Source organism: Leptonotus elevatus, chromosome 2, assembly GCF_054856555.1.
Source record: "Leptonotus elevatus isolate MCC_2025b chromosome 2, RoL_Lele_1.0, whole genome shotgun sequence".
Classification (NCBI taxonomy): domain Eukaryota; kingdom Metazoa; phylum Chordata; class Actinopteri; order Syngnathiformes; family Syngnathidae; genus Leptonotus; species Leptonotus elevatus.
The window spans coordinates 11,463,902-11,477,586 of NC_141240.1; the positions used below are offsets into that span (position 1 = coordinate 11,463,902).

The following is a 13,685-nucleotide window of genomic DNA, read 5'->3' on the forward strand; positions in this document are numbered from 1 at the left end:
TTCGATTTTTCATATCCCAGAAAGTGTTCATGTGGTAATGTTAATGTTAACTGAGCTGTACTCTGAGCTGTATTTTGAGAAACAATGATCTCAGCTCAACTGTACCCCATTCAGGTCAGCTCAGGTGACTTCTTTGTTTATGCCTGGCCTGTATCACATTCAGTCCTGCAAACATGCAAATATTCAATTGTCGTTTCAAAATAAAATCTGAACAAAGTGCACATCATGTTTTATTTTCCACACTGAGCTCACATACAGTGTTTAGTAAAAGGACAAATATAATACTTATGGGAAACTGTACAGCCAACAGTTGCGTGTAGCTCCTGCATTTAACTGTATGTAAAGGATGCTGTGTAATTAGAGTGCAGCAGTTACTCTGATTGACTCATCTGGCAGTGTGCTCAGGAAGCACTCCCACGCCATCGCCCCCAGCAACTAAATACAGACTATGGTACGTTGGTACCCTTCAACACATACACTAAACAGCCATGACTTTATCACCATGCAATGCACAATCTGATGAGCTCCCTTACAAGATATGGGTCAACATTAGGCAAAAAATAACGCTCAGTTTTGATTGACATGGTCAGTAATAAATTAATTACAGTGCACACACTGTAAAACAGTAGTTGTAGTTCTATTTTTCGAAAGTTAAACTAGCAGTAATTCATTGTCTTGACTTTTTTAAATTGTTTACATTTATTGGAAGTTCTATCCGTTGTAAGTTAACTGTCGAAAAAAGAATTCAAGAAAAACGGCGAAAAGGGGTTTGGTCAGGAAAACTTGTGCATGAGTTTAAAAAAAAGAAAAAAAAACACTGATATTGGTATGGATGAAGCGTGCATGGCGTATTAATTATTCTATTCTATCATATTCATCTATTCATCTATTCATCTATCATATTCTATCATTTATTCTATCATAAAGACAAGTCGGATTCCTCAAAAATATGATCAAAATCCAAGCAGAACTCTAAGGAAGAAGCTGCCAACAAGGTGAGTTTCAATTTATCTTAATAGTAATATTAGGTTTAATTTTAACGCTCTGACTTCAATAATATGCTATCTGCGTTAACACGATACAGAATTGTGTTTATTAGCCTCGTTTGACTGCCCGTATTGCAATGAGCGGTCTCCCCAACTCCAAACCCCAACGAAAACACCAACGTCGCCATGTTTAGACGTTCCCGCCCAGCGGGATACGGGCGGTTGTTATCCATCCATCCATCTATCTATCTATCTATCTATCTATCTATCTATCTATCTATCTATCTATCTATCTATCTATCTATCTATCTATCTATCTATCTATCTATCTATCTATCTATCTATCTATCTATCTATCTATCTATCTATCTATCTATCTATCTATCTATCTATCTATCTATCTATCTATCTATCTATCTATCTATCCATACATCCATCCACCCATCCATCCATGACAACATTTCTGACAACATATTGAATATCGTAGATATCGTGTATTGTGATACTATTGTCATCGTGGGCCACATATCGTCACAGTATCGAATGGTGAGATACCCGTAACGCCTCACCCCTAACCGAAGCAAAAGTATTTAAAAACAGAAAAGAAAATAAATTTGCCTGATGCCTCTAGGAGGGAAAACAACCCATTCAAAGGTAGAAGTGCTGTCGACAACTGATAATAAAACTATAGCTTTACAAACGTGTAAAACCTGTTCAACTAGACACCAAAGTATACAAAATGGTGGTGTATGATAGCCAGTATTAATCCTCTACTGCATGATTGTGTGCACCTGTATCTAAGTACTTAAAGCAGGCATGGATAACATGATAGTGAGTGGCAAATTATTGCATCCCACATGGAGTGTGCAGCCTTTTTGGACATAATTGTAGAACAAGCATAATAATAATTCAAATAATAATAATTGTGTTTGCTTTTAAAATTGTAATCATTTTTATTTGTATGAGAGCAAAATGTTCAAATAGGAAACAACATACAGTATACATAGAATTTGTGTGTGAAGTGTTGGGAAGGGGCCCAACTTTGGGAATGAATACCCATTGAACTCTACACATCTTTAAATCCACAACCACATTCTTACAGTTCTTACTCACTGTGGCATGACTATAGTCTATACCGTCAATAAATGCACAATATGGACCATATATCAGCAGTTAGGTCACGAGGTGGGCCCCATTTTCTCCATTCTGATGGATGGCAATGTATGAACAAAAAGCCCAGTTGACGTTGTGGTTTTTCAACCTCTCCAGGTCCAGATTCTTTCACACCCACTCAATCGTATACAAACTTTGAAAAGTCATTTCACACAGGGGAGGGGACAGCATTAATAAAAGGCGTTGGTTGAGTGGAGTCTTGCCACACAATGATGTTGCACAACAGAAAGACATATAGTCACTAAAGGCATGCGTTCACAGTGCATTTGTAATAGTGTAAATAGATTGCTCATACACACAACGACAGGTTTTACCACTCAATAAAACATGTTTATGGCTACTTGAATTGTTTCAGAAGATTGTTTAAGGTGAGTTTTAATACATTAAACAGATGCACAACATTTGCACCTCACAGAAAAATAGAATAATGCTTTGCATTGGTTACCAGAGCTGCCCAGCAGGGGGCAACTTTACTATTTGTGGTGGACATGTAAAATCATGCATAAGGAAATATTAGGCATGATCAGCAAATTGGTCGTCATTCTTTTCCCTAAAGTTACACATTTTGCTGGATTTCAATTTCAACACAATCAAAACACATAAAAGCTGCAATCAATGAATTTTGGGTCACTAAAAGCAAACTGATGTGACTGTAAAAGGAAAATCCAATCTTTTAAAGGAGAAGTCAACCTTAAACATTTCTTGGCAATATGTTATATGTAACTTCACCAGTCTAAACATGACATTCTGAATAATATTACATTTATGCAATATGAGTTATGTGGTCAAATCCATCCATTTTTATCCATCTCAGGGGGCGGCCATTTTGCCACTTGCTGTCGACTGAAGATGAGATCACAGTTGCTCAGGGCTCAGGCAACGACCAATCACAGCTCACCCACCTGTTTTTTTGAAGCTGAGCTGTGATTGGCGTAAGACCTGAGCAACTGTGATGTCATCTTCACTTGACAGCGTGGCAAAATGGCCGCCTTCTCTCTCTCTCTCTCTCTCTCTCTCTCTCTCTCTCTCTCTCTCTCTCTCTCTCTCTCTCTCTCTCTCTCTCTCTCTCTCTCTCTCTCTCTATATATATATATATATATATATATACATATATATGTGTGTGTGTGTGTGTGTGTGCGTGTGTGTGTGAATTCTGAAATGCACCTTATCAACTTTACATTAGGATTTCTGCCACTTATCTCATTTTTACCACTTGAATAATTAACAGTCTTTTGTTGAGATTTCTCTAATTGTGTACATTCCAGCATCTATATTTGGCCACAATGGCCACCACATAGTTTTAGCAGTGATTCAAATGTTGAATTTCACCAAGACCTTTATTGAATAATAATTTTGTGTAAAAATCTATATTTACAATGCTAACCAGAAATTCATGCAAAACCTTGGGGGAATTTATGAAAATAACAGCTTTTTTCATGTTTTAATTAGGAAGAAATTAAGTTAGTGAAACCAAATTCAAATCACTACCAAAACGAATTGGCACAAACATAACTTCAGTAAGTGGCATTCGTCACACAGTGTTGTGAATAAAACACACCCATTATAATTGTCTTTTTTCCAAATGATACGTTATGGCCTCTGCTGCGTAATTTTCAACATAAAACCTGGTATGAAGGCGTGAGAATCAAGTTGTTAACTTTTACTACGTTGCACCCTGCAAAATGTTTATCATCAAAACTAAGCTCAAGTCCGTGGCATGTCCTCATCACTAAAGGACAACCTGACATCATTTTGATGGGGTTTATTTTTTATGTGTTTGTAAATCTGTAAAGACGCTCTTTCATACAACTTTCTTGTTTTCCATGGCTGCTTGTTACCTGCTTTGAAGTCAAAGTGAGCAAGAGGGAGGTTCTCCTCAGGCAGCAAGCAGGCAGAACATTTAGGTGTGTGGGTGTTGAATAACTCCTACTGCATAATTTGCGTTAAATGTCAGGAAACAAAGAGCACAAACTTCAACGGACAGTTTTTCCCCCCCTATGAACAAAGAGGAAAAAAATGTAAAATTGAAGTTGTCAAGAATAAGCTTTTTTCATAAATGCACACAAAGGACAAATCACAGCAGGTGAATCATGTTGGGGTTTCTCTGCAAACGTCATAAGACAGCAAGAGGAGAATGTTGAATCTTAACCCTGCCGGCTTGTTTCTAATTCAGTCTTTGTGAAGATTTAGTCAGAAGGCATCTCTGTTCCTCTTCCTCGTCTTCTGTTTCTTCATCCCCACCAGTGTGGGGAACAGATGCCAGCAGTTGGGTATCAGCATGGATTTCCTCGTCGTCCGACTGGATTACAGGTGTGTCTGCCCCGCCCCCGCCCCCGCTCGTATCACTGGAGCCCGATGATGTCGATGACATGCGAGACTTGGGCCCGACGTGGACTTCATTTTGCCGTTGCAATGGTGGACACATTCTGTAGACGACCTCGGCCTCTTCATTTGCATCGTCCTCATCTTCGTCCTCACCATCTGTCAAGAGATGCTGTTAAAAAAATGCCTGTCTCTCTGCTCTCGTTTCGGTTCGTTAGCCTAGATTGTGAAATTGAGCTTACTCACAAAATATCTTGCATTTACATCTTCGATCGCTGCATGGGCAGTGATCTAAAAATGTCAGGGGGCCACATAGGACCACAAACTAACGAGCCAGATGTATGACCAAAATGCTTACTTGGGTATGGACAAAATATGTGCAAAATAAATCAATATAAAAGATCCCAACCCAACAATACAGTGAATTTTTTTTCGTGCATAAAATTACCATTCAAGGATGGCATAAAACTGCTGAACGGCAAAAAGTATTCATTTTGTGCATTTTCTCACAAAAATCAACTCACTCAAAATGTTAATATTCTTGATGTACTATCATTCTAAATACGCAAAAAAACAAACATTATTAGGCCTATTCATCTTGTGGTATAGGGCAGTGTAATACCCAGTGTGAGCGTAACTAAGTCATCTCTGCCATCTAGTGGTAAATGGTGATACTCAAAACTACAAACTACAGTCGCTGCATATTCGCATTCGTGCATGTTCTGTTTACATTTTTTTTCAGTATTTCTTAGCATTTTGTCATTCTCCTTTTCCAGTATTTATCGTCTGTTTTTTTTTATTAAAAAAAAAGAAGAAAAAAATCCCAATTTTGCATTGATTTATTTTACTTATTTATTTATTTATTTATTTATTTATTTATTTATTTATTTAATGATGGGGCTACCCAGAGCGTGGTGGCATGCGTGGGCCATTCCTGGTTTATGCCTTTCTCTGACAAAAAGTGTGTTTTCCTGTGATTAAAAAGAAAACAAACCTTTGAGAATCATGCTTTTCCTTCCACAAATAAGAACTTATTTATCTGGTGTGTTATTTGGATGCGTACCTGGTAGAGGGGATGCTATCCCTCCCTCATCTGCTCCTGATCCGGAGTTGAGGAAGACGTCAAGGGCCTCTTGGTCAGAGATGTCCATCAGGTCCATTTGCTCCAGCACATCCACGTTCACCTCCATTGAGGAGATACTTCCCATGGGGGCTGCAAACACAAATTGCGTTGTGAAGTGTTAACATTTTGAGAGGCGCTGTGATGTAAATGGATCCATTAAGGCTTTTATCTGTTGATGTTCTATTGGTAGAATAGCAACTTACAGCATGTGGCTTGTTATTAAACTCCAAGCGTTTTTATGTAGCTATATTGTCCTCTTAAAGACACTTACGTTTCCTGCTGTCAATCTGCAGGTGAGCTGAGGGCAGGTAATTATCCACATCTTGCTGGTAGACATCCTCAAAAAAGCGTTGCCTCTCCCTCAGCTTCAGATGGTGCGTAGAATCGTTGTCCAACAATCTCTGGGAGTTGTCTGTCTCCGCTGAACAATGACAAGTTAAGTTGTAATACACACGCGCACCCCCCCACCCCACACACACACACGAATAGCCTTCCTCATGTTGGGATCTAGATTTGAATATTAATGGGTCACTTTTCTTCTTATGCGTGCGTGGATTAGTGATGTTTGATGTCACTGATTACCGTTCCGATACTGGCGATATTGATACCGATACTTTGTGCAAATACACAAAATGTGTCTGGCTGAGTCTAAAAAAAAATTATTTGGTATTTCAAATCATAGCTTTATGAAGAGTACAGGAGATCAGAGTAATTTATTATAATTATTAATGCCTGACTGATATGGTTAATTTGAAGCCGATGGCAATTTTTGGCAGAATAAATGCTGATTACCGATTAATTGGAGGATTCATTTAAAAAAATATGATAACATTCACCCCCCCCCACAACCCCACAATGTATTTCACTGTGTGTCTATTATACATGGAGCCTCCATCCATATTGCCTGCAACTAGCAAAATAATAACTTGCCTTTTTGGTTCCCAGAATGCATTGTATGGCACAATGCAGTTAATCAATAAAATAAGGACATTCATTCTTCTCATTTTACTGGAGTTTGACTGAAACCTCATAAATCACAATTTGGTCAAATTAATATATATATTTTTTTTAATCTATATTATTGGTCATTCTACACATGTAATGTTATTTTTACAAATTGTTTACCAATCTTAAGTGTTGAAAATTGCTTACTCTCTTAGAGGATGCAATGTTAATAGTTAATAAATATGCCACTTTTGGGATCTCCTGAAAAGTGACTATTTTGGAGGTGAATGGTTTTGGCCCGACGCCAGCGATATTTGTGTTTGTGTTAGCACTAGCAGTAGTTGAAAGCGTGTTATATTTAACACATATATGTTTGCCTTATGTTGCACTATTTAAAACATAACAAAACAAACAAAAATGTACAAAAAATTGTATGGGTCACGGATTTCCGTTGGCCTCATTTTTGATATCACCAAAACCTGGCATTTGAACAGTGGGTGTTGTAGACTTTTTGTATCCACTGCACATAGTTGAACATCTGCCCTAAGATCCACCTTTAGTACGATGCTTTGCCAAACTGACCAGCTTTGGTTGTGTAACTGTGCTAAATTCTGCTCGACACACTGGGCCTGCCCCCACTGTGCTGCCAGGGCTGACACTTTGACTCATGTCACCAGTGCACATTATTCGTTCGCGAGTGCGTGTGTGAGATCACGTCTGAATGCGTGCACTAGTATCTGCTCACTTTACTGCTTCGTGAGTGAGTGCCCTGAATGACTTGTTTACACAATTGAAGCAAATGGATGCTGCTTCAACCGTAAAGTTTCTAAATTTATGCAGACCAAGGTAGATAGTCTGTCATACTTTCTTTCCTCACTGCAGTGTTTTTCCACTGCTGTTATTACATCAGTCCTTTATTTTATGGTCCGTGCTTCACAGTCTATGGCTCTTGATTGTTTTTTTTTTAACCTGGTGAGTTATTAGATAAACGTTTTACATGATTTTTTATTATTTTATTATTTTTAATGTTTTATTATTTTTATTATTATTATTATTATTTGTTTATTTATTTTATTTATTTATTTATTTTTGTGTATGGGCACCAACATTTTTCTTATACCTTAGTCCAAGTAAAATGATATGCAGTTATGGACATGCACATGCAAACTACAACCACAAAAGTTCAATTTGAGATGAATTGCCTCAATGAATTGGTGCAACTCAAAGTCCATTGATCAACATCAAACGTGAGCCTGATAGCTTAGCAGAAGTAGAAAGGCAACTTAAACAGAATGTAAACAGAATGAATACTTTGTCAGATAGCCTATAAAAATTGTTTAGATGCATGCCTTCATCTCTGTAATTCTGCCTGGAGCTAAACATACACTCAGCAATGTGAGTCATATAATTATTAAACTTATCGTGTTTTTATCCATCCCGAAAGACATTTTAGCTAACATTACCTTGCTTGGTGTACAAAGCCAAACAATTATGTGTTGTTTGGACTTAAAAAATTCCCAACATTTCAATGTTTTAGGGGGGTTTTAAGAGTTAAAACTAGATTCACTTAAATTAGCTTAAAAAAACATAATGCACTATAAGGGCTCTATAATCGTAGACAGCGCAGCTACGCTTATGTAAACAATTAGCCTATCCTGATTTTCATGCTGACTCAAGCCTCGATGTGCTTGTTTGGGAATTTGGTTCGTCGCTCTGTGCCAAGTTGGCAGACGCATTTGTTGGCAGTGTAACGTGATTTTGGTAAATCTGGTCAAGATGCAGGCTGCAAACGTGTGGTGGATGTATATCGTTTTTCATTCATAAATGGGGGGGGGGGGGGGGGGTCCCCCCACACACGGAGCTGTTTGATCGGGGTGGAAGGTGGTCGCCAAACTTCCCACTTTGCTGATCTGTGATCTCCCCGGCCAACATTTTCATCCGCCAAGGAGGTCTGCTTGCACTTCCTTATAAAAGCACACCGAGGACTGCTGCAGGACACAAGTAAATGTTTTTGCTCAATCAGCACGATCAGCAGACATCCCACACTCTTTATTCAAAAGGAATGAAAGGAGCTGTTTTGATCGGTGGCGAATCAATGTTCGCGCCCATTTTGTTTTTAATTCTCTCGTCAAATGAAACTACAGTAAATGTCAGCTCTCTATTATAGCATGGTTACATAAATGTAATGCTTTCAGATTGAAATATGCTAGAAATGATAGCCTTTGAGAGTATGTTGTCGAAGAGCATTTCTATTAGAAAAATGAATCATTTGAGCAAATGGACTGGTTTCCTTGGAATGCACTTTGAGACTTTTTTCTTCACGGACACAACGGATTCATTCTTTGTTAGGCTGCGGCTTTATCCTGATCTGGACTATGAAACAAAGGTCACATGTAAAGGATTTACTGTGGCGGGTCGGGAAAGAGAGAACAGCTGGGATGGCTGCCGTCGAAGTTTAATGTGTAGTCAAAGTGCCTCAGCATATTCAAAAGTGCAGTGCTTGGCTTTCAATCCACTGTTTGAATGCATGCATGCAACAAGCCATATTCTGTTTGTATTTTGTCATCATGTGTCCTCAACATTGAAATGACTGCATCCCCAAGCTCAGCCATTGCCCACCTCGCCACAAAATTTTGTGGATTAGATTCAAATTTTGTGTTATCTGCACGAATGTTGAATATCACCACAAATGTTCACTGTATGCTCTTTTAAGTGGGATGAAATTAAAATCAAATACGAGCTATAAATATGAAGATGATAAATGATCGTGATGGTCCTCCAACAGCGGTCTCCCCGCCCCAATATGCACACAGCGCATGACATATATGACATCATTTAAACAAGAAACTATTACAAGAAGCAACAATAAAATAACCAAACTTTGTCTGATGATGCCTCAAAAGATAATTGTAAGCTGAATGTGATCTTGAAAGTTGAGGCTGATTTCGTTGGTTGAGAGGTCAAACTTTGTAAAGTTTTAAAGGGGCACAAATCTCGGATGAGGGCCTTATCTGCTGTTGGAATTGACTTTCCACTGATATTTTAACAGCTCCTAAAAATTTAAGGTCGATATATTTTGCAAGGGCCGAAACTTTAAACCCATATATATACATATAAATTTTATAGATTTGTTAATTACTAGCCCACAAAAAAAGTAGTTTTCAAATTAAATTTATTGAAGTACATTTTTGCACAAATAAGTAGACCCCGAGAAAAAGACTGGCGACTAGTTAATTCCAGGCCTAGCAGACATGTTGCTATCCATAACAGTCATGGGGGTCATAGAAAATGCTAGATGTAGTCGCTTTTGTTGCGGGATGCATTAATTTTCTGCATTAGTTGATTTGATTAAACTGAATATTTTGTAATCTATGCATTCTATTACAACCTTACCTTCATGTTGTGAGTTAAGCACATATTCTACAGAAAACATTTTGTCAACATTTTGTAAATTGTTCTTATGTTCATTGAGCTATCGAATAAAATCTTGACATTTTCCGAAGGGGGTGCAGCACTCATATATGCTGAGCACTGTATGGATAGTAGTTAAGTATGTCATTCAATTTCTGCGTTATTGTAATGTTGTAATATTAGTATATGTGTTGTATTATCGCCGCAGAAATTCCATGCCACTTGTGATCTAAGGCACGACCAATGGCTTCTAAATTCCTTCTCTGTCTAAGCCCAGAGTGAATCATAATAGCCTTAGGCTTGCTCTTATGTAATGCTCGTACAGTTCTTCAGCTGCACCCTTCCAGAGTGCATCGCGGTGCAAGACCTACTGCCTTCTACACGCATGTTTGTCGAGAGAGAGAGAAATTGTCAAGACCATCATATGAGGCTTTATGTAACCTGACGTGTTCTCAATTAAATATAACTGTAATGTCATTTGTTGTAAATGCTTGACTGGGTGAGCTGGTAACTCATTCAGCGATATTGGCCTTTTTTGGGGGTTACTAAAGCCAAAACTCATAGGATGTAAACACATCAATGACAAATTTCATTTCCTAATCATCTGGCCCATGTCTTTATACATGTCTTTTGTTGTTGTGATCGAGGTGTCAGCAATTTATATTGCAAAGGAATGTGGCTTAAGATGTGAACTCCTAGCATAAGAGATTGTTTAAATTTTGGGGTCTTGCCGATGTGCCTCATCCACTTTCAGAGTAAGCATTAACTCATTCACTGCCATTGGCGGCTATAGATGTCAAAAATTCCTTTGAACTATTTCTATTAGTTTAACATTTTCCCCACTTTTGTTAACAAGAGTATGAAAACCTAGATTTTTTTTTATTGCATTAGAACAGATATAAAATATGTGATTAATTGTGAGTTAACTAGTGAAGTCATGCGATTAATTACAATTAAAGATGGTAATCATAATAATTTTTAATATTTTTTTCTTTAAAAAAAAAAAAAGATTATTAAAAACTTGAAAAAATAATGACAATTTTATTTTTATTTTTTCAGGTGATTAAAATGTTTAATCGTAATTAATCGCATGACTACTATTTAACTCATGATTAATCACAAATGTTATATTTGTTCTATATGTACAACAAAAATCTAGGTTTTCATACTCTTGTATAAAAAAGTGGGAAAAAATGTTAAACTAATAGAAATAATTAAAACTAATTTATCACGTCTATAGCCGTCAATGGCAGTGAATGAGTTAATTGTTTACCCGAGTATTGAGTGTGTATTGGTGCAGCTCTGTTTTAACAGACATGCGTCATTGCCTGCTCTGTGTCATTTTAATGGCGCAGTCATAGATCAAGAGAGCTCGGAACTGCACTCGAAGCACAGAACAAATGTTCCTATTGAACCAACCAGTCACACGCTGAGGCTTTCAATCCCCTTGTGACGAGAGGGAGGAAATCCCATGATCGCTTTTGTGTCTTCATGGAAAAGTGACCGTGTTTTGATTTGGGAGAGAGCTTGTACTTTCATTCCATGAGCAGTCACATTTGAAAGCTCATCCATCTCCAGCTCCATTCCGCCGAGACGACCTGCAGCTTTTATTTCTCCCCAAGGGATTAGTGAGGGTGAGACTCAGCTCTCTGCAGTGTACAGACTCATCATCTTTAGGTATTACTGCTATTAGCCAATCACTCCCCTCCATTGGCCGAGCAGACCATCAAGCCTAAATCATTTATGTGTGAGGTCACTGCACCACAGTAGCCACCACTCCTGCCATGGTACCACTCAACCCCCAACACCACACACTCCTCAATGTAAACACACTGTGTATTAATTTGTAAATAAACGGGTCGCTCTGCTCTTGATATGGATGCCCTTGGATGCTGTCATCCTGTAGGAATAGCTCGAATGAACGTAAACAACAATACTTCCACTGCTCTTTTGTTTCCAACTCCAAGCTATGATTTCATCTTCAGCCTTGTGATCATACTGCGTATTCCCAGGCCACTTCCATCCACATTCCCAAAGCCATTAAGGATTATCGCTCCAGCTAGATGCAACTATGATCTCTATGATTTCCCATTGCTTTCCATCTGAAAAAAACAAACAAACAAACAAACAAAAACGGGCTTTTCGTCATCTTCACTGGGCTTATGTAGTGCTCTGCCTTCCACATGCACCATCATACCAAGAACATCCTTTTCTAGGCTAGAATATAGCTCACTTGGCATTTTAACACTACAACTCTGGTGAAGTTACTCAGAAAGGAAGACTGTGGTCAGGACTCTGTTTCTGTGTGGGTCTTGCTCTTGTCAGAACGATTGACATAACTGCAGCAACAATACCTACGATACAGCAATAAAGGATTCATTATTGAAATGTCAGTTAACATATTCTAATCAGTATTTTTTGCCACCTAGTCCCAATTGTACACACTGTATGCCATAACTGGTTCTTATGGTTTATGTTAGAAGCAAGCATAATAAAATTCAATCAAACATAAGTAATCATATTAATACCCCTTGCTCATTTACAATAAATGGCTCCATATCACCAAAGGAAATGCATTAGTTCAAGATGGAACAATTAGGTACCGTACAAATAAGAATATTAAGCATTGCAAATCAAATACAGCTCGAATTGTGCAGCGGCATCTTCCAATCAAGTCAAATAAAACAAGTTGGTTACTTACACGCCAGACGTTTGTTGTGTTTGGTTGACCCTGTAGATGACATGATGCTGGGATGTAGCAATATGTGTCAATTTGTCTTGTCACCTCCTGTCAAGGCTGCGGGACAGGATGCTGGTGCACGATCATCTAGCAGATCATCTAGTCATTGCTTCTCTCCACTTTTGCAGCAGGCTATTGCAGCTACACGCTTGTTTCTGCTCTTCCTGACTCCCTCTCCCCTTTGCGATCTCCCCCGTCGTTCTTTCTAGGTTCCCCTCACGCTGCTTCACACTTGCATCCTTATTGCCCCCTCCCCGCCCCCCATCTCCCTCTCTCTCTCTTTTTCTCTCACAAACGCACACAGTCTTGCACACTGTGCAGCTTAGAGACAGGGTGAGTGATAGTAGACATTGTGGCCTGTACCAACTGGTAACAAAGAGGGGGTCATGGGATCAGCAGGCTTTTACGTAATGTTTAGGAACATTCCAAGGATTGTTATATGATTAAAGCCCTGGAACATAGAAACACCACCTTGATCGTATTAATAAATCATATCAGACAAATAAATATGCTCATTATCAGCAAAGCTGTTCACATTGTTCATCATGCTATGTGTACACTAACTAGCCACAACATTCTCTACTACCTTATGATCCAATACAGAGTGGTATAAAATTGTTTTTGCAAAAGGTAATCAGAATCACCTTTATTGTCATTGTATACAACACAACAACATTTGAGGTTCCTACTCCTTCGTGTCTATTTACTGCAAAAGCAATACAATGAAATAAGAAAAGTACAAACACAAGATATGTTTAATAAAGAAATGTATAGATAAGAAGAATAAACTAAATGGGTGGGAGGAGTAGTTACTGCACGTAACATGAGAGAAATGCTATTGCACAGAAGTGCAAGCAATATTGCACATAGATCAGCATTAATAGACCAGCGATTAGCATGTCTGGTTGATGATGTGGTGCTCAGTCGAAAAAGGGTGAAATGCCCTTTCCGGGTTGGAGGACTTCAAGTATCTTGGCATCTTGTT

The 13,685-nt window shown here is 38.3% G+C and overlaps 1 protein-coding gene across 1 annotated transcript; it reads right to left on the bottom strand.

Annotated features, from left to right (window-relative positions):
* Window positions 1–1,900: 1,900 nt before the first annotated feature.
* On the bottom strand, window positions 1,901–12,937 carry LOC147178421 (uncharacterized). Its single transcript, XM_086069882.1, has 4 exons — window positions 12,662–12,937; window positions 5,876–6,025; window positions 5,545–5,694; window positions 1,901–4,640 (listed from the first exon to the last, which is right to left on the bottom strand). The coding sequence occupies exons 1-4, from the start codon at window positions 12,702–12,704 to the stop codon at window positions 4,324–4,326; spliced, it is 660 nt and encodes a 219-aa protein (XP_085926008.1). The 5' UTR covers window positions 12,705–12,937; the 3' UTR covers window positions 1,901–4,323.
* Window positions 12,938–13,685: the final 748 nt, after the last annotated feature.